This window comes from Rhinolophus sinicus, chromosome 6 (assembly GCF_057876585.1).
Source record: "Rhinolophus sinicus isolate RSI-liver-muscle chromosome 6, RSI-T2T, whole genome shotgun sequence".
NCBI lineage: Eukaryota > Metazoa > Chordata > Mammalia > Chiroptera > Rhinolophidae > Rhinolophus > Rhinolophus sinicus.
Window position 1 is genome coordinate 28,331,791 of NC_142506.1, and position 22,164 is coordinate 28,353,954.

At 43.3% G+C, this 22,164-nt stretch overlaps 1 protein-coding gene across 1 annotated transcript in view; it reads right to left on the reverse strand.

Moving 5' to 3' along the window:
- Positions 1 to 10,271: 10,271 nt before the first annotated feature.
- Positions 10,272 to 22,164, reverse strand: part of BAALC (BAALC binder of MAP3K1 and KLF4) — an 80,888-nt gene continuing 68,995 nt past the window's right edge. The window contains exon 3 of the mRNA XM_019711793.3: positions 10,272 to 11,591. Coding sequence (XP_019567352.1) covers positions 11,481 to 11,591 — 111 coding nt within the window. The 3' untranslated portion in view covers positions 10,272 to 11,480. The remainder of the gene's footprint in view (positions 11,592 to 22,164) is intronic.

A 22,164-nucleotide genomic window follows, 5' to 3' on the forward strand; every position in this document is an offset into this window, starting at 1 on the left:
AGGAAGGGAGAGATAAAGGCAAAGGGTGGGCGAGAAAGGATGTGATACAGTAGCAATATAAGCAGAAGAGTCAAGAGGAATAGCTAGTCAGGAGGATTAGCTGGTTGGGAAGAGTAACTGAGGTGGGGAGAGGCTGAGCTCTGTTTGTGGAACTTTACTCTCTCCTGCCCCTCTACTACCAGCTTAGATTTCAACATTTTCCTGAGGGTTAATCATGTGGTACCATCAGAATGATTCTCTTTTCTGCTCTGATTATTCCAGGAGGAAGAGGAAAACATTGTAATTACTGATCCTTAATTTCCTCTCAGCAAAAGCTAAATCTCCTTCAAAACCAATGTAATATTTCATTGACAGAAAAAAAATGAACAGAATGAAAATAGTCTTCCTCTGAAGACAAGAATAAACAAAGTCCCTGAGTGTAATCACTTCTGTCTCAGCTGCCATCACCAAAGGAGAAAATGGCTATAAGATCATTTGTCTAAGAAAAAGTTGATCACCTTGTCCTGGTTGCCTGGGACTTTCATGGTTTTAGCACTGAAAGTCCCACATCTCACAATCCTTCAGTGGCCACCCTATCCAGGAATTAGACTTGGATTCTAATCCTGATTTTATTGCTGATTGGCTGTGAAAATTTGGGACACAATTTCTCTGAGCATAGTTTTTTTCATCCATAAAATGAGAGCAAGAACTCTTTGAAGAGTCTCTTCTGACATGAGCTCATGCAGCTCTATGAATTCAAGTATCATGTATTGACAATGTTGTGATATTGTGAATTATAATAAGATATATTTTGATCTTCATAAGTTTCTTGGCACAGAGCTCCTAAAACCCTTGAAATTTCCTAAGAGATGAGAGCAGAGATGAAAGGTGTTTTTTATTATGCTATGGAGGTGACTTTTAGAAAGCCCCTAGATAACCTAAAGTTGGGGGCTGGTTGCCAGGGAAACTGACCCTGTGAATAGAGGGTTAGGATTTTATGTTCAATCTACTCACCTTCTGGGAGGGGAGAGGGGTTGGAGATTGAGTTCAATCACCAATGGCCAATAATTTGATCCATCATATCTGTGTAATGAAGCCTCTATGAAAACCCAAAAGGACAGAGTTCAGAGAGCTTCCGGGTTGGTGAATATGTGGAGATGTGGGGACAGTGGTGTCCCTGGAGAGGGCATGGAAGCTCTACGCCCTTTCCCACATGCCTTATGTATATCTTCTACCTGGCTGTTCCGAGCTATATCTTTTTATAATTAACTAGTAACCTAGTAAGTAAAATGTTTCTCTGAGTTCTGTGAGCAGCTCTAGCAAACTAATGGAACCCACAGAGGAGGTGTTGGGAACCTCTGATCTTATCACCACGCAGATCACGTCAGAATTGAGTTGAATTGTAGGACACCCAATTGGTGTCGAAGAATTGCTTGGTGGTGTGAAAACAAAACCCCACATTTTGGAGCCAACGACTTCAAAATTTGTATTTCCAGGCACAACCATCCTCTCCTACTCCACAAACTACAGACTTGAATTTCCAACTGCTTATTCCTCCTCTTGAGGTCTAATAAGCATCCGACACTTCAAGGCCCAAACAAAACTCTTGATTTCTGTCCTAAACCTGGTCTTCCTAGCTTCTCTTTCTCAGTAAATGACAACATCAACCAACCAATTGCTCCAAGGAAAACTCTAGGAATCATTTTGGATATCCTCATTTGTTCAACCCCCACCCTTGCCAAAAAAAAAAAAAAGAAGAAGGCTCTGTCGGCTCAACCTCTAAAATGTATCCAAATCCATCTACTTTTCCAAACAGTAGCCAGAGAGACCTTTTAAAAATAAACACCTTTAGTCCTGGCCACCAAAGCACATGAAACCCTCCCGATCTGGCCTCTAGCTTGTTCTCACCTCCCACACTTCATTCCTCTCTCCCTCTGCTCCAGTTTCCCGATCCTTAGCCACACTCCCAGCCTTTTCACTTGTCCTTCATTTGTACAAATGTTTGTGCAGCTGGCTTTTTCTGGTGGCACAAGTCTCTTCTGCAGAGAGGCCCTCTCTGCCCACCTGCCTTGTGCCAGGACAGATGCCGCTGAGCTGAAGCTTTGGGACTCTGCCCAGGAGGACAGCGTGAGAGGGTGATGAGTTTCCATAGAGGAGTCTGTAAGGGGTGGGCCTCTGGAACCAGGGGCAGAAGGGAGAACAGCAGCCACGTGGTCCCCAGGATAGAAGTGGCATTTGGCAAAGCCCAGCGAGGGAGTTTATGAGCACACGGAAAAGTGCCCAGGCAACAACAACAACAAAGAAACAAATAAGTCAGAACTTTAGGTTTCAGAAGACCCTGAGCACTGGAAACAAGCTACTAACTGTCAAGGAAAAACTTGATTCCCTTTCTTCTCATCCTTTGACAAAGGCTCTAATGAGGGGCAAGGGACGGGAGAAATGTGGATAAAGAAGGAAGTCTTGATAAAAGTCCTAAGCCTTGCCATTCCAATTTTTATCATTTCTAATCATTGAGATGCCTGCAACTGACTGTAGGGCTTCCTGTGATATAAGAATGCCCAGGAAAGTCTTAGGAATGCTGGAGATGGCAGGACAAAACCTTCCCCTTTAGGGTACATTTTAAAGGGACAGTTAGAGACAAAAATAAAGCCACATTGAGATCATGTCCCATGAGTCCTGCTACCACCGTGTTGCTTAAACTGACCAGTAGCCCAGCTTGCAGCTGAGCCCGGCTCTGTCGGCATCCCAGGCCTTTCCCCCGAGGCCGTAAACTGTGACCAAGGTTTCCATAGTTAAGTGTAGGGTTACCAGAGTTTCATCCACTCTGTTTATTTTGTCCAGAGGCTTTTCTGAGTCTCAAAGATTAGCCTTGATTTTGCTCAGAAATTAGTAGATGGGCTGTCCCTATTAGTCCTCTTTCAAGGATCCCAAATAAAACTATTTTAGAGGGCGTTCCTCTGTAAAAGAATTTAATTTTCCATGCCCACTTGAGTGATGTATTTGAACGTACATATTTGCGTGGGTCTTTCCTGGTTGTGACAGCCAGACAGAACACTGAAATGGCTTCAACAGACCGGAAAACCCACAGACAGGTCTGCACTGGCTTTGCAGGGGGTGTTGCCAGTTTTGTCAAACGTGCTGGGACTGAACGTTCTCCCTTCCTAGAGAACAGCGTTGTATATTACATAGAGTTTCTGGACAATTTATCGGTGCAAAAGAAAAATCTGGAAACCCCAAATCCATTGCCGTGCAACTCCTCACATGGGACTCCTTTACCGCTCAAATTGTGGCTCATTTGCTTGTTGAGTTACCAGCATGGGGAAAACCACCCTCCAGAGAGCTTGCAAATGAAAACTCAGACAAATTTAAAGGGACAACATCAAGTCTTTAGAGCCCCAAACCAACAAAGCAAGTTTTCTTCCACTGCATTATCCTGAGTTAATGCTTCTGCCCAGAGCCAAACACAAACTAATAGGAAGATTCTTGAAGACGGTTGCTCCCCACACTCCAGGGTGCCCAAGGTACATTTTGTGTTGGATAAGACATGCTTACCTTGAAAAAACGTACACTGTGATGTGTGAAAAGAAACAATGTACTTAACTAAGGTGCCAGCTCTCTGGTACATTTACCTTTAAGAACTGAATTTTATATGACAGGACTTGCCTGTATCCTGAAAATTTCAGGGCTAGAAATAGTTCAACAATAATAAACAACCTTGTGTTTATCTTCATATGTTTGGCACTGTGCTAAGTGCTTTACATATATATCTTTACTGAATCCTCCCGCTACCATGAGATACCTCATTTTATAAGTGAGCAAACAGGAGCATGAAGAGGTTAAATGACCTACCCCAAGGTCACAAAGCTAGTAAGTGGTGAATCTGGGATTCAACCCAGGGAGTCTGATTTAAGAGCCCCTCGTAGAGTTTTGGAGACACTGATTCTGTCTGTGATCTCCTAAGGCAGTGGTTCTCAACCCTGGCTGCACATTAGAATCCTCTGGGGAGTTTTGAAACATCTTGATGTCCAGGTTTCACCCTAGACCAATGAAACCAGAACCTCTGGGGCTGGGACGCGGGCATGAATAGCTTTTAAAGCTCCCCAGGTGGTTCCAATGTGCAGCCGCATTGCAAACCATTGTGTTTAGCAGTGATAATTCTTTCCACCAGCTATTGTTGTTTTTAAACTAGAAAACAATTCTATTCCATTTTGTTCCTTTCTATAAGCAGTGGTTGAGGGGCTGTGTACAAGGCACAGTGCTGCCCTCTGCCCTGGCATATCCTTTCTCTTCGGGGACCCATCTAGCCTAGAACTTCGTTGTCTCATTCTGGAACAAAGGGGAAGGAGTGATTACTATGGGAATCAGTATTTAATCACTTACATATAATTACTAACATAGGTAATTCGGTTTGCAATACCTTTTAAAAAGACTCAAAAATTGATTAGTGTGCCCTTCAAGATAATTTTAATATTGTGGCACAACACAAAAGACAGCTACTGCTTTTGTTGCTGTTAAGAAAAAAAAGTTAAAAGAAGCAAAGGTGAAATTTCTTAGATTTGTATCTAGGGCGATGTCATTGATCCTGACGTTAGACGACTTGGAAGTGCTGAGACACTGGGGCTATAAAAAGGGCTGTGAAATCACTTACCATACATTGTGACAGGAAGGAAAATAACATTTATGGAGCACTTATTCATGGTGCAATGGACAGAGAGCGTGGGTGTTTATAAACAAGCAGACATGGGTTCAAATCCCAGCTCTGCCATTTAGTAGCTGCATAGTTTTGAGCCTTTAAGTTTCCGTTTCCATCTGTAAAGTGGGCCTGACAAGACTTAGCTGGTGGGACATTTTATTGATTACAAATAGTGGGTGTGAAGCACCTAGTGCTGTACCTGGCCCAGGGCCATAATTATTATTAGGTGGCAGTCACCATGTTATCTACATTTGTTATCTCACTTAATCCTCACAACACACCCTCAAAAAGATGCAGTTATTACCACTAACAGCAAGTGAACCTCTGTGAGGCTCCTCTGTTTGCTCCAGGGCACATAGCTGATAGATGCCAGGTTAGGATTTCCCTCCTGCCTCGGAAGCCTGTGTTCTTGGTTTTTCCTGGCTGTCTGGCTGCCACCTCTCGTATCGTAGGCCATTCCACAGCTGATTTATCTATTAGAACAGAAGGAGATATTCTCTGGATAATGAAATACAATTGAAAAGGCAAGCAAAAAATGTTGGCTACCTCCCTGGCACATGGCAATGTTATAAAAAAGGCTATTTGGATCAGAAAGTGCAATTATTTACCCCTTTCCTTTTAAAGTGGAGTTCTACCTGGAGAAGGCCTAGCCAAGGAACTAAAACTGCAAACTCACTCTGGCGATAAGAGCCCAGACTTAGCTCTTTGCTGGGTTAAAAAATCGGGGCGATCTACTGTCTGATCATGTCAGAATCTTCTAATAGTTCCATATTCACACAAAAATTAAATATACATTCCTTCTGATTCCGGTTTTAGGCTCATCCATGGGGGACGGTTTCCGGATACAATATGAAGGAATTAAGGAAAATTAAATATTGACAAAACAGTTTAGGAGCTCACTGCAAGGCAGACTGAGAAATATGGCCCAGCTGGGTGAACTCCCACACAAACACACAAAACACACCTTCTCTCGCTCCATCTTACCCTATGTTACCAAGAACCCACTTGATTAACCAAAAATTTAGGAATCACACTTTCTCCTTTCCCTTCCCTTCCCTTTCTACGCCCAATCCATCAGCAAATCTTAATGTTTCCTTTTCCAAAATGTACTCAGCACCCACCCACGTCTATCCATCTTTAGAATCATTTCCCTGTTCCTTGTCACTAAGGTCTCTCCCCAGAGCTATAGCAGCAGCTTCCTAAATTGTCTCCTGCTTCCCTTCCTGCCTCCCTCCAGTCCAGTCTCCTGTTAACATTCTTTTTAGCATTCATCATTATCTTACATTACTGTGATAATTTATTTATGTTGTGTCTGTTTCTTCTACTAGGATGCCAGCTCGAAGAGGGCAAGGGCCAAGTCTGTTTTATTCCTCACCATACCCCAACATCTGACACACTGAAGCTTCTTGAGAAATACATATGGAGTAAATCTGAACAACAAAAAAACAAACAATCCAATTAAAAAAAGGGCAGAGAGGGGCGGCTGGATCGCTCATTTGGTTAGAGTGTGAGCTCTTAACAACAAGGTTGCCGGTTCGATTACCACATGGGCCAGTGAACTGCACCCCCTACAACTAGATTGAAAATAACCACTTGAGCTTGGAGCTGAGCCACGCGGCTGGGGGTAGGGGGGGCCGCTTGGCTCAGTCATTGGAGCACGGTGCTCACAACACCAAGGTCACCTGTTCAAATCCCACATGGGCTGCACCCTCCACAAATAGATTGAAAACAACAACCTGACTTGGAGCTGAGCTGCACCCTCCACAACTACATTGAAAACAACGACATGACATGGAACTGATGGGTCCTGGAAAAACACACTGTTCTCTAGTATTCCCCTGACCCCACAAAGAAAGAAAATGGGCAGAGGACCTGAATAGACATTTCTCCAAAGAGGACATACAAATGGCCAATAGACTTATGAAAAAAATGCTCAACATCACTAATCATCAGAGAAATGCAAATAAAAACCACAATGAGGTATCACCTCACCCCAGTTAGAATGGCTATTATCAACAAGACAAATAATAACAAGTGTGGGAGAGGCTGTGGAGAAAAAGGAACCCTCATACACTGTTGGTGGGAATGCAGATTGGTGCAGCCGCTATGGAAGGCAGTGTGGAGGTTCTTCAAAACATTAAGAATAGAATTATTATATGACCCAGCAATCCCTCTCCTGGGTATCTACTCAAAAACTCTGAAAACATTTACGCATAAAGATTTATGTGCCCCAATGTTCATTGCAATTTTATTTATGGTGGCCAAGACATGGAAACAACCAAAGTGTCCTTCGATATATAATTGGATAATGAAGATGAAGATGTGGTATATATACACAATGGAGTACTATTCTACCGTAAGAAAAGATGAAATAGTGCCATTTGAGACAACATGGATGGATCTTGAGCTTATCATGCTAAGCAAAATAAGTCAGACAGAAAAAGTCGAAAACCATATGATTTCATTGATATGTGGTAAAAACTGAAAACAACAAAGGAACAAGGCAAACAAAGAAAGAAACAAAAACTCACAGACAATGGTTTAGTGGTTACCAGAGAGTAAGGGGGGAGGGGAGTGGTAGATGAGGGTAAAGGGGATCCAATATATGGTGATGGAAAGAGAACTGACATAGAGTCACAATGTGATATATATAGATGATGTGTTACAGAATTTTATACCTGAAACCTATGTAACTTTACTGATAATTGTCATCCTAATAAACTTTAATAAAATAAAAAAAAGAAATAAATATGGAGTAAATGAAAGAAGGAGTGAATTCATAATTTTAAATACCAAGTTATATCTGTAATTTGCCTACTCAGAAAGTTCTCCTGAGATTGACTTCCTAGACGGGTGGGACAGGGTGAAAGGACTTTTCATATTTTGATGACTTTTCCTAAAAAGAACATGAAAATAATATATTGGGAACACAGTCTGGAGCAGGGCTTGCAAACACAAATGTCTCAGGGATCAAGCAGGTAACATGAATGAGGAGGCTGCCATGTGTATGCCACAATGAGTAGTGGGGGCCCTCACAATCTGGAGACCCCCAGCTTCAGCCAGCACAGCTTTATCAGCTCCAGCTGACTATATCTGAGTGGCAACAAGGGCTGAGGGGTGAAAGATCTTCCATGTTCTCAAAAGAAGATACAAAGTTTGTATATCAAGTAGAATTAGATTTGGCTGTGAATAATGAGGCAGCTTAAATGAGGTAAAAATCTATTTCTCTTTCACAAGAAGAGGTCTGGTGTATGCAGTCCTGGGCTCATGGAGGCTCAGTGGAATCAGAGACTCAGGTTTCTTCTAACTTGTTGCTCAGCATGCGATGTTTTCCATTTGCAAGGCCTCCTCATGACCCAGTGGACTTCTGTGGCTCCAGGTATTACTTCCTCATTCCAGGAAGCAGGAAGGAAAAAGGGGAAAGAAAGAGGCTGATCATTCTTTTATAAAGAAACTTCCTGGAAGCTTTTATGCCTCACTCATTTCATTGGCTAGAACTTAATCATGTAGCTACTCCTAGCTGCAAAGGAAGCTGAGAAGTGGAATCTTTACTTAGCGGGCATGCATCTAGCTAAGGAAGAAGGGGAGAATGGATATTGGAGTTCTAAACTAGGAGTCTCTGCCAGAGCTGGCTTATTCTATAAAATTCTCAAGTTTTAACACAATGACAGCCAAACATAGCTTGTCTGCCAGCTGGTTTATCAGTTGAGTTTTATGAACCCTGCTTACGGGAGCAAATATGGATGGAATTCATTTCTGTGGCATATGGGCAGTCAGTGAGTGGGGCTAGGAGGGTCACAAGAAGGTGGAGGTTAGCAGGGCTTAGATGGGAAAGGCAAACAGGAGTGTGTTCTGGTAGCCTGGGAGGTGGGGTTGGGAGCGCTGTGGGGGTGGGCAGCAGGGAAAGGGTGAGGAGGGACAGTCCTTCGCCCGTACATCCAAGGAGTGCCTGGGGTGCTGGCAGAGTAGGGAGGTCCCTGGTTGCCATGGCTTCCCTCACCTTTAGGTCTTGGCAGCAATTCTGAGGGGTGCAAGTTCAATTTCCTCTGGAACGTGAAGTCTTTCTTCTTTCTGACCTTTGCCAAAGGTGTCCTGTCACACTAGGTCAGTGTCACCCTCTCTGGAGGGATAAGGGAGCCTGAACCAGACACAAATTCCCCAAGAACTCACCAGCCCTCTCTAGTAACTGCCACGACCCTCTGAGACTTGAGCTCAGCCTAGTCTCAGGCTCAGTGACAACTCCCCTTCAAGTGGCTGAGTGTCCCAGCCATGCTAGACTTTCTTGCCAGGAAAGGTATCATGTTATATGGTGGAAAAAGCACCGGGTTTGCAGACCAACTTTCCTCAATTGAATCCTTGCTCTATCACTTACTGGTTGAATGGACCATAAATACTTTTATAAATGTAAATTGGGGCTAATAGTGTTTTTCTTAACCTACTTCGCAAGGCTTTTTGGAAGACTTACAGGAATCACTTATGTGAAAGGCCTTTTTGTTTAAAAGAAAAAAAAAAATTGAAGCAGTTCTATACACAAAGTTAAGGTTCCAGTAAAGATTCTCTGTAACTGTCCACATGTTTGAAATGGATGACTTTATTGACACAAACTTTGCAATAGAAAGCATTATGCTAAGAGGATAGTAAGAATCAATTCCTATATCATATACACATGAAAAAATTGCCAGTTGAATTTCCAGTAGCATCATTTAACTTCTGATCACTGTCTTGGTAAAATCCAGATTGTTCTGGAGAGGGAGAGATCACTTATGCCCTTTATTTCCTTCCACCCCTAGAAGTGAGAAACTGTTTCTATGTAAAACAGAGACATCCTCTCAAGTTGATACATTTCAAACAACATGCAGCAGTCAAGTGATGAAAAACAAGGTTGTAAAGAGAAACTAGGCTTAGTCCGTGGCTGACAGCAGTGACTGGTGAAAGAACACCCTACACAAAAACGCAATGCATGTGCCCTAGAAGAGTAAGCCCTTGAACTTGCAGGAGCAACACCCACTTTGGCTGATGGGGGCTCCCGCTGGGTAATGCAAGTGGGGACATAGGGGTCACCGGTTTTGCTTTTATTTTACTTTATTTATTTAATTTCAAAACATGAAGTTCCTGAGAAACCCTTTCTCAAAGAATCACAAAATAATAGAGGTTTGGAAACACTGTAGTTCTGCGTATGGTGAAGTCTCAAACCATGATTAAGAGAAGACCCAAGTCTGGAGTTTAAGACAGAAACCTGTCCTGAGTACAAAAGTGAGACACACAACACACACGACACCTCAGTGTTTCAGCCAGTCTCCTGGTTGTTAAGTCCACTGTCAGATTCCGGATATACAATTGGGACTGGCCCGACTTTAGCTCTCTCAGCATCTGCATCACACCTGACACAGGGTTGGCATTTAATGTTTAATGAATAAATATACTGAAGAAAGGAAGGAAGCAAAAAGGAAAGGAAGGGAGGGAGGGAGGGAGGGACACTGCCAGCTGTGTTTGAGGAGTGACAGAGTTGGCAGGTAAGGATGCCAAGTATCTGAATTGCAACCAGCTGATGTCCATTCTCTGGACAATGTTATACAGCACACACCATCAGGCCGCCCAATTCTGCTAAACATGGAGTTTATTGGTTTCTCTTGGTACAGCTTTAGTCCTACCTTTCCCAGGCCCAGGCATGTTAACAGTCCTTTAAAAATCATGATACATTACTTTGGGGGAAAATACTTCCACCTTAACATGTTCAAAGAAATGCCAGAAAGTTTTATTCTTCACATTTATTATTATATTTTTATGCATCAGCTACCTGATTTCTAACACAGTTGGGTCAATCCGTATCCATGTGAATGCATGTCCCCCAGGTACTGGCTTTTTCAAGCGATTCTTTTGCAGATACCAAAAGGACATAGTCCTGGGACTGTGTACACAGAGGGTAAGGGAAGCTGTGTGGGCTGCCAACGTGTTCTGGATTATCTCCATCTTGTGAGCAATGTCCAGTCTTTGATTAACAATTGCAAATGACCTGACTAGAGAGAGAAAACACTGAAGAACACAAGCAAAAAGAACTGGAAAGCTATGAAACACAGGATGCACTGACCATGACTGTGATATGGCTGTTCAGAGGCTGACGTGGACACGTGGGGAGACGTTGGAGGCCGATGAGGAACGGATGTGATGGCATCATAGAGACCTCCCTAAGACACGCTGTGGGTGTGGGTGGGGTTAGTATGTATGAAATTCAATCTGAACCTGCCTCATACTGAGCTCAGGAAATAAAAATAACAGGGAATTTCCCTGCTTCTTGATTTGTTACATGTTTGGATTTAGAGTTGGGTGAAAGCCAACTTTTAAGCGAACATAGTAGCTTTGTAATGGTGATATTAAAAAGAAAGAACTAAAGAATAAGCTTGCCTGAAACCGTGCACACTACTGTGGCCAGGAGAGCAGAGAGTGTGCCTCTTTCACCCTGGGAATTCATCCCTTCTATTTTCTCTGTTTCATAAACTGGCCTGTGACTTTAGCTCACCACTTTTACATCAGACCAAATTGCAGGAGTTGCAAAGAGGCAAACTGAACTGCACATTTGCCATTTAGTACCATATGTTAGTACTGCTGCTAATACATTTATTGAAAAATAGGAGGCTGAGAATGTCCCAACAGCCCAGGCAGCCGTTGACTGCCCGTAAGATGGTTTCTCAAGGCACTCAGCAGCGCTCACGTTCAGCCAGGGGCACCCGCTTCTTCAAGTTTCCTTGGTAGTATCCAGTATGTGACGGGCACCAAAGGAGCCCATCTGCCCTTCTAGTTAAACACTCTGCTAGTTGACGCAGTTCTTTGTGAGTCTTCGACTTCTGTCCACCTGTCGGATGTTGTCTGTAACATTAATGGTGACTTCTTTTGCTGACATTCGCTTAGCATCTCTTTTAGCCTGTTAAAAAATTTAACACAGTGAATTGAGTTACTAGAAAATATCCTAAAACCCTCACATTTGCATTAATTTCTTGTGATTGTCACACACACACACACACACACACACACACACACACACACAGAGGCAGGAAGAATGACCCACAAGAACACATGATTCTTTTCATAGGTTTCTCTGTTGAATCACTAACAGTACCAGCTTAGCATACAGCCTGGCATAAGGCATGCTCAGTAAAACATTTGTGAATGAATGAGCTAAAGTCCATTAACAGGTAATGTGAAAGTTTCATAGTTGGTTTTAGCAGCGTGGTTAAGGGTGTGAGCTTTGGGGTCAGACAGACTTTGGTTTAAATACTGACTATACAATTTACTATGGATACATTTTTTCCGAACCTCTCTAACCCGTAGTTTTCTCATCTGTAAAATTGTAAGGATTAAATAAAGTAATGATGTAAGGTACTTAGCACAGTGCCTGTCACTAAATAAAAATTTAAAAAAAAAGAGACTTACTAAGTAAAGAATAGGATAGGATAGATTACTCCCTTCTAAGCAAAGATACACCAATGATAGAAGTCCAGAATTCATATTAAATATGAATTAAATATTAAACTACTGACTAAACTATAGGTTCTTCAATCAAATATGCCCAATCCCTGCATCCCCCCTCCAAAGGAAACAATTTTAAATAGTGGGGGGCAATTCTGTGCCCATTCCACTCAGTGACCATATGCTGGCAGGGAGCACAGGATGCGCCTTGTGGGTCATCTCCACTGTGGATGGATAGAGACAGGTACCGTCCAATCCCCGTTCCAGAAAGGAACTGCTGCCCAGCTGTAGAGAGTGTGGTCCGCAAAGACCCTCCAGTTGTCCCTTCAGAGCGGCCTCAGCTGCAGAGAGCCACCTCACCCAGGGCCTTGACCTTCCCAAGGTGGTACAATGAAAGGAGTAAATGGAGGTACAAAGGCCTGGCCACAAAGCAGGCCAGCTCTGACAGGCCACTTAGCTCCAGAGCTCCCATGGGGTGCAGTCTGTCTGGGCTGCTGTCAGACCTGCATTGTGGCTCAACTTCTCCCTCTGCCCAAGCCTGCTTCCAGCCCTCCCCCACAGGTGCTGACAGGGCACTTCCCCCTGAACATCCTGTCTAATAATGACATGTCAGAGTCTTCCTGGGAAACACAGTCTCACATCTGCAGGAGCGTTTCCCAAGGTGTGAGCATCTCCCCATGCTGGGTATGAGTCTACTGTTGATAGATGCATATTCTTCTATAGTACAGCCCCGAACACAAGCCAGCTGCTTCATCTGTAGTACATCCAAGGAAGTGGTGGACTGTTGCACCAGCGGAGAAAACTAAATTGCTCTGTTGCTTGTGTCAACAGATGACATGCAGGTTTGAACATGTCACATAAATCCTGCTGCCGGCAATGCCCCTTTCAGATTCCCTTTACTCTTCTGATGCTTCTACCCCGCAACTGCTGTGAGTTTTGGCTGCTAGCTGCTCACACCAGCACCCTTCTTTTGAGAATTGCCCTCATCTGATTGGAGCCACCTTGTCCAGAAGTGTCCTGGAGGCAGCCCAAAGCCAATGCCTGATTGTTGGGGACACAAAAGGCTGGCTCTTTTGCCTCAGGGGGTTAAGAATCTATGACATCATTCATGCTTCAGCGCCCAGGCTACGTGACAGCTGTTCAGCAAAGTTCCTGTGTTTGTTGAACTCATCCTCTGCCTCACACCGCTTCCCCCGCTCCTTATGGGTTTCACCTGAGATTACTCTTTCACTCACTTACTTGCACAAGAATCCTCATCTCAGACTCTGCTTCTAGGGAACCTGACCTAAAATAATACTTCATGGGCGATTTGAAGGATGTTTAAGGGTAATTTTAACTATATGCAATGTTAACCTTATCCATTGATTTAATGAGAGAGGGTTTCATTGTTTTCCTCTCTGTGTTCCCAGTGCCTGACACAGTCTGAGACATAGTAGGCTCTCAGTATAACTTTGGTTGAATGAATGGATGAATGAATGCATCAGTGAGGCAGATTAGTTAGTATGATTGCTATGTAGACCGGAAGGTCTCTGGTGGAATAAACAAAAAAGCAGCCATATATCCTGAAACTCCAGGTCCTGGACTGTCTCCTTCACTCCAGGACAGAGACATGAGAATACGCCTGGAGGTTAACAGATAATCTCAAACCCCTTCTGGCCGGATGTCATGCATGATGTCATGCGGGGTCTCAGCTCCCGCTCCCCACACAAGAACGCAGGATATGGTGAGGCCAAAAAGAAACACCCACGGAGCCATAGATAGGGCAGTCATACCACTATATTCTCACTGGCTGACGGCTGGGTTGGAGACACAGGAAGCAGGAGCCACACAATCCGCAACCTGCCGTCCGCTTCTCTGCCAACCAACCTCACTTGCTAGCTGCAATCCGCTCTTGCTAGCTCAGCCACGGCAGTTATATCAGTGGCCAATGGCTAACTGGTAACAGCTGATGGCCAACTAGTCACAGCTAATGGTCATCTACTACCCGAGCCAGCACCTTTCCACCTGAGGCTGAGTCTGGAAACAGGTGTCTGGGACTCTGTCGCCTGGACAAAGGAGCAGATCTGATAGATGGAAATGGGTTGGTTCGTTAATCCCTTCAGGATGAGCAAACAGGACAAAACTGATAGATGAATTCAATTACAAGGCTCCAGCCCCCTCCCCCAAGCAGGCAGGGGAAGGTATAAAAGAGCTTTTGCCTCAGTCACTGGACACCCCATTCGGGACCCCCGCCCACTCGGGAGCTGCAACCTCTTCTCCTGCCTCTAATACACTCTTCCTTTACAACTCGTTGCCTCTCCCTGGTCTGAGTGTCCGTCCTTCGGCTTCACGAGACAGGATCCCGGCCCGCACCCAGAAACTGTCGGCAGATCCCACATCATTTACATCATTTGGGGACGCACAGAGAAATATTCCTACTTCATCAGCATACCACATTTGTCAGTCTACCCTTGCTTTAACAATCAGTAGTCCATGCTGTCTAAGGATTCAGTCTCACCCTCTGCTCTTTCAAGCCTGAACTGGCACCAGGGCTAGCAGTAACTTCTATGGGTTTATTTTTCCCTAAAAGCAGAGAACTCAAAGTCTCACAACCAATCTTGTTTTCTAAAGAAAAGTGTGGCAATTATGAGGCTAATTCCATCTGATTTTCATGTCAGGTGTTGCTGCATAAAAGTGTTGAGGACTGGGGCAAGGAATGGAGACACAGAGGCCTTATTGAAACGATCCGAATTGATGAGTGTTCTCCTCAAACCGGTGGGCAGCAAGAGAGCTTTCCAGAATGGAAATGTAAATTTTCTGAACTGCCTAACTGCTTTTCCTTAGAGTCACTGGCAAGATTTCACAAAAGGTTATGAAAGATTATATACAGAAAATGTTCTGCTCTATATTTCAGTCTGTTTTTCTAAGCTTAAAAACCTCAGCAAATATTCAGTACTTGGCTGATTCTTAATTTCCCAACCTATAGAGTCAAAGGCTACAAAATAGTCATTCCCAGAACAGCCACAGAACATGTATAGTTTGAATCCCAAGTACAATGGGGCAATTTCCTAAATCTGTATGTCACAAGCCTGCACAATGGAGGTGTTCAGATGACAAGCTTTGGGGCCAGCTAGACCTAGATTTAGTGCAAGTCTTTGTCACCTGTTAGCTGTCACAAGACCTGTTGCTTTAGCCTCTGAATTTCAGTCCCCTTACCTGAAATTGGGAAAATAATGTCACCTCTTAGGTTTTTCTGAGAGAATTAAGCATGTCACTTAGCATTAATAGGGTGACCAACTTCTCCTGGCTTGCCCCAAAACTGACCTGTTTTAAAATTGAAAGTCCCACATTCTGAGAACTTCCTCAGGCCCCTGCAAACATTAATTCTACTTGCAAAATGATGCCGTCAAACATACCAAGTTTAAATAGAAAACTTTCTTATTCGACTATTACTACTACTACTTCTAAATAATACCAATAAGAATAAATAACTCTACAAGATATATACGCATTTGGATAAAGGACAAGCTGGAGTTCTGTGTTCCAATGATGGGTGCAGAAGGTTCCAAGCCATAAACAAATCCTTTTTCGAATAATTACACTGTATTGCATTTAGAAAATTAAACAAGTAGAACAACACTGCATTTTCTTGGAAATATTTTGTTAAAGAGAAGCTTTCAAGCCTGAAGAATCCGTGGAAAGCTACCCACGCCTTTTAGAGCAGCATGGATATTCAGCTGCAATCTAGTTACCATTTGGAAACTTTTAAGCTCAAACCAGAGGGAGAAAGAAGAGATGCAAAGAGAATTATAATGCCAGATTATTTTCTCAAGAAGTTCCAAGAAGTAGGTTGCTATCCCTTCCTATGAAAAAAGAGCTATGTAGATACAAAGAACAATTAATTATACCATTTGTTCCTCAAGGTCTATGACATTTTGTATAACATACATAGTCTCCCCTCTTATGTGGTTTTGAATTAGCCAAACCTTTTTATTTAACATCCCACCCTCCTTAGTTAGTGACAGGAAAGGAAAATGTGTCCTTATAACAATTACTGGCTTTAAAAAAAAAAAAAATCTATGGTTCCCAACTTAATGATGAGAGAGGCCTATTTGGCACCTTCAGCTTTTTCGGCTGTCTGCTAATTCAATCCTTCCTCCACCGAAAATTCTTGTTTTGTGAGTGTCATCACCACTGACTCTTGCTAATGGGCCACCTCTTGTTTTCTCACCCAGTTTTACAGCTTTTCAATTCTTCCCTTGCCTCATTTTAATTTCTGCTGGTTTAGTACTCTGTGAATCATAGATTTTAGTCCTCTTAATACTGCCTATTTAATTAAAAGTAATGTATTGGCTGCCATTTCTCAAGGGTAACCAGATCGACTGTGATCGTTTCCTGGCAACCTCAAACCCAGATGGACCTGTTTCTCTTGGGGTTTCAAGTCAACACCCCAGCTTGTTCCGTGTGGAAGTGGGGGCAGCCTGGCTGCTTCTGGGAGGCCTAGGCTCAAGAGTGCTGCTAAATCTGCTCAGCCTTTTCTCACTTTCCCCCAAAATGGAAATAGAAATGTCCTCAGCTTTACTTTGATTCCACAAATATATCTATACCTAGCATGGGGTTCCTTGCAGACAACAAAGAAAAGAAGGCTTTTTACTGAGATTATGATTTACCGGACAACACTTTTTCTGTATAACTAGTATTTTTTTTATTATAAAAGCAATACATAATTATGGTAAAAGAAAATATAGGAATATAGAGAAGGGCACAATGAAAAACAACACTTCCTCCCATGCTCTGGCCACCCTTATGGTTCTCCCAGACTAATCATAGAGAATGATTTCTTATGAGATGTGGCTGGGATTTCCTAAGCTTATCCAAGCATAAGGCCATCTTCTTCTCTCTCCTGATACTCTGTACTTCCTTCCTGGCCTTTAACTGTGGTTTGGATTATATATTTATTTGCTTGTTATTTGCTACACCCTCATCAGGTTGTAAACTTCAAGAAGGTAGGGACCCAGTCTGTTGTGTTCACCACAGTATGCCCAGAGTCTAACTTAGTGCCTATCACATAATAGACACCCAACAAACCATCTAATGAAGAACACATGTGTGAAGATGAATCTTCAGAGAGAAAGAGAGAGAAATAAATACCTGGGAACAGAATTTTTTTTTTTTTTTTTTTTTTGCCCTGCCTAAACACCATAGAACTTTCCTACAAGGTTTCAGTTATGCTCCTAATTGACTGTTCCTTTCATCATCCCTGAGAGATGGCTGGGAATGTTAATGTGTTCCCTTTTCCAATGAGGCAGCTGAAGTCACTCTGGCCATACCATTTGCCCAATATCAACATAGGTGATGAGTTGAACTAAAAATGGTGGCCCCAGGTCCCACAACCAGCCTCCCACAACTGCCAAAGCTCACTCTAAATCCTCCACCATTTTGTTTCAGGTAATGGGAAGGAAGATCATCGGGTTTAGAGGCAGACAGACCTGGGTTTGTATTCCAACACAGCCAAAGCATTACTCCTGTGCCATGTTGGCCGAACACCTAACCTTTCCCAGCCTGGTTTCCCAGGTGGGGAGTGATGCTGCTTACCTCTTAGAGTCCTGAGGGTTAAAGATAATGCCATATATAGCGTATCTGGCTCATAGTAGACACTCTGAAAATGTTAGTTTCCTCCTCTACTTCGTCCGAAAAGATTAAAGACTAAGACTTGTCAGGGGCAACTCAAGACATTTTTCTCCTTTTCAGTCAAATCCCATTAGAAACAGACAGTAACAAACCTCGAGCTGTTCTTGAATTCCATGAATTTATTTGCTGCTGCTTCATAAACTTTATGGCATTCATGCAAGGTCAGTCAGGAAACATTTAATCTTAGCAAGTCCGCCAAGGGCCAGGTTGCGAGCCTCCCATCAGACCATGCCTCAGGCAAAACTCTCAAGAACTCCCCAAGCCTGGAGCAAATCCTGCGCAGACTGCAGCCCCATGCAAGGTACTAACTTAAGCTAACTCAGCCTGGAATTTTTATCTATCAGGTATCAAGTGCCAAAAGCAAGCAGGTGTTGCTTTGCAACTTGAACCTCAGATAGATCAAACACTGGGAAGGCAATAGAACCTGCTTTAGAAAAGCAACTGGGCTCCCACAGAACAGTCATCAATCATATGATGGTGGTGCTGGAGTGGGAATGAGTGGGAATGAAGCCTTGGGAAACCTTTCTAATCATAGTGAAGTAGTAGTCTGGTCTCATTCAATCAGCATGTAGTTAATAAGTACATACTACGGTAGGTGCATAACCTTGGAGTAGGCTCAGGGGTCAATGGAAGAATATAAAGAAGGAGGTCTCTGCCCCAAGAGGCGTCTAATCAAATTGTTTTTTCTGCAGATCCTTAGATAAATAGTGAGTCTTGCAATTCTTTATCTATATAAGATAGGAGCAATATATAGATGCTTTGTGGAAATCACTACACACACACACACACACATACACACCCTACATCCCCATACTGCCAGACTAAAACTAGTGAGTGTTGCCTTACAGCTGCCAAACCGTTTGTTCCCCTGCGCTCTTCCCAGGATTTCACAAGGGAGTGCCTCAGCAAACTGAGGCCCGATGGAGAGATATCGGAAAAGCTCCTTTGAGGGGAAGTCTCAGCAAACTGAGACCCGATAGAATTATATGGGTCCCTCCCCTTCAATGGATTCCTTGGAGTTGTGTGTGTGTGTGTGTGTGTGTGTGTGTGTGTGTGTGTGTGAAGGCAAAGTACAAACTGGAACACAATGGGAACTTTTGGAAAGAGCCAGCAGGCTACGTAACACACAGATCTTGAGAATAACAATCATTGCCTCTTTAGAAGTTTACCAATAAAAACTACACGTTGGCTCGATTCAGGGCTCAGTCCCTTGAGGCTTGAGTCCTTTGGCCCTGCTTGCACTCTATTCTTGGCTACTGTCTGTTCTTAGCCCTGAGCCGCCCTTCTCGCTTCCCACAGCTCGTGTTGTGCTGGACGCGACAAGTGAGTATATCCAAGTACCCTTCTGAGAGGTCTCCCTCTCTTTGGTTTTCCCCAGTAGTCTCTTTTACTCTCTCTCTTTTAATGTCTTGGTTTTGTTTTTCTAGGAGAAGTTCATTTGCTTCCCAAACTCTTCTCATATGTCTCATATTACTGCTAACCAGGAGAGATTCTGGACGGGCCCTAGCCTGCTTTATGGGTCAGGTCTTCTTTTCTGAACACAGCCATTTCTGTGAGACTTCACCCATCTTTCCTGGACTGGACCAAGCCTTGCTAAGAATCAGACACTGGGGGGTGAGGGGAGGGAGAGCAAAAGGAGCAAGCTCCTTAGCTGAGAATCAGTGCAGACATTGGTTAGTTCCTTTAGCATGGTCTGGTCACTTTGCCAAGAATAATAAAGCAACTTGACAAGATGCAACTTCTAAAGACATGAAGGGGCATTGGGAAGCCAGCCACATACTCAGAGCTTTGTGTGCTCAGCACTATATCCACAAACAATTTCTACCTTAGCTGAATACTTGAGGAGGTAGCTCTGGGAGAGAAAAACAAGAGTCCTAAGTCTGAAGAATTGGCATGTTCAGGTTGGAAAGTGAATGTTTGGAGGCTATCCAGAGTTCTTGAATAATTAATTCGCAGAAAACAAGCAACTACAGAGCTTCCTCTTGTGTTGTTCGTTGAGCTCAGGAGGGAGCTGGGGTAAGGAGACTGAGTCAATGATTTATCAGATGCTGTAGAGTCAGAAAGGTCCCAAGTGAATAGAGGAAACCAAGGAGCCACAGAGAGAGCGAAAGAGCTCCCTGCTGAGACAGTCAGTTCCAATTTGTGAAAGATCATTTTTGTCACATTCTTGTTGCCAGTTAGCGCCTATTCACACCAGGCACAAGACAGGGCCAGACGGAACTGAAAAGGGAAGATATGGTTTGTTTGGTGGGGCATGAAGTGGAGAAAGGCTCAGAACATGACATATGTTGTTCACAGTCATTAGCAACATTAGTTGCCACTCACTACCCTTCAGAAAGCAATTTGAACTGTAGGGTCACATCTATGTTAGAGTCGTTGCTGTCCCCTACTAGTGGCCTTTTATTTCCTTCACTGCATCATTGAGAATCTATAAATGCTTTGATCATTTATTTATATTAGCTGACTCCCCACTCTCACCCCTATTAAAATTGGCAGCTGCGTGAGAGCAGAGGACATACATGCTTTTTCCACTCCTGGAATCTTGGCACTAGAACAGTGCTTGGTACCTCGATGGTGCTCAGTAAAAGAACATTAGATGAATGAATTCAAACAGTGCTGCTGGGAAATGATGGGGACAATTTCCAGGCCAACCAAGGATTGCCTTTAACACCCAAACTTGTTTTGTAAACCTGAATGGGGATGGTGCAGTAGGCACATGCGTGAGGATGTATGGTTCAGGAATGGAACGCTTGAAGAAAGTGCCAAAGAACCATCAGCTGGGTGACCTGGTGAGCTACAGGGAAACACTGTGAAATTCTAATAGGTCATCTTGAGGAAGGAAAGGAAAACAGGAAGAGGTGAGCGGATACTGCCTGAGTCAGACAGTGAAAATGCAGGAAGCTTTAGCCCAGACTCTGAGACCAGCTAGGAAGAAATGGTATGCCAAAGGCCCTGGAGGGAATAGGAAGAAAACTAGTTTCCTTGGACAGATTCTAGGCAGCTGAAAGCTGTACTGGTATGAGATAGCGCTGCTGAGAGAAGATTCAATCAGAGGTAAACTTGTCCTGTAAACTGACACCTTACATAAAAAAAACCTTTAGCCTTTCAGGGACCCAGGACGTCTGGTGGCTGGTGAGGTCTCAGGATAGGAAGACCACTGATACACTTCAGCAACAGTCTGAACACTTAAAGTTATCTGCTCCCTGATCTTATTTTGGAAATAGTTCAACACAGCCATTGTTCACTGAATTGTGAAAACCAAAGCAGCCTGGATGGCTTATCGGCATGTACCATCTGTCCTGTGGGGCCAGCAGCAGTCAGGTGTGTTGGTCCTCACTCCCCTGCAACATAGTTTCAACTGCTGTTGGAGTCCCAGGGGCTGGTTCCCTTGGCCCCATTTTAATTACCACAAGCTCCCAGAGTGCACGTGAGTGTGGTGTGAGAGAATGCTTTCCTTAGTTATCTGTGAGTCTCCATTCTCATCTGTAAACCGGAGACAACGATATCAACATTTTAGAGTTATCATGAGGATTAAGTAAGATAATATAACAAAGTGCATAGCACCCTGTGCTGTGCCTAGAAAGCTATCACAGGCCTAAGGAAGCAGGATGAAGTACAACTAACTTGCTCTAAATTCTCATGTTGTTCCATAACCAGAACTCATCACCTGCTGGTTAGCGTGTAAAGTGGTGTAACCACTTTGGAAAACTACTGTCAGTTTCCATTAATGGCATATATCCCCCCATCCTATGAGCCAGCAAGTCCACTCCTAGGAAGTCCACCCCAAAGAAGTGAATGTCCACAGAAGGGAATGCACAAGAATATTACACCGAAACAATCTAAATGTCCTTTGACAGATGGTTAGCTAAAGGTGTGGTACATATGTACCATGGAATACTACTCAGCCATAAAAATGATGAAATATTGTCATTTGTGACAACATGGATGGATCTTGAGGGTACCATGTTAAGTGAAATAAGTCAGAGGGAAAAGGACAAGAACCGTATGATTTCACTCATATGTGAAATATAAAACAGAAAGCAAGAAATGAACAAACAAAACAAATTCAAAGATACAGACGAGAATGGTGGCTCCCAGAGGGGAAGACAGTGGAGGGAGGACAAAGAAGGTAAAGAGTGTCAAACGTATGGTGATGGAAGGAGACTAGACTTTGGGTAGTGAGCACACAATGGAGTATATGGATGTTATATTATAGAGTTGTACACCTGAAATTTATATAATGTTAGTAATAAAATTTATATAATGTTATTGACCAATGTTACCCCAATTAATTTAATTTAAAAATTTTTAATTAAAAAAAAATATACATACAGACCAAAAAACATTAATACCCTCTT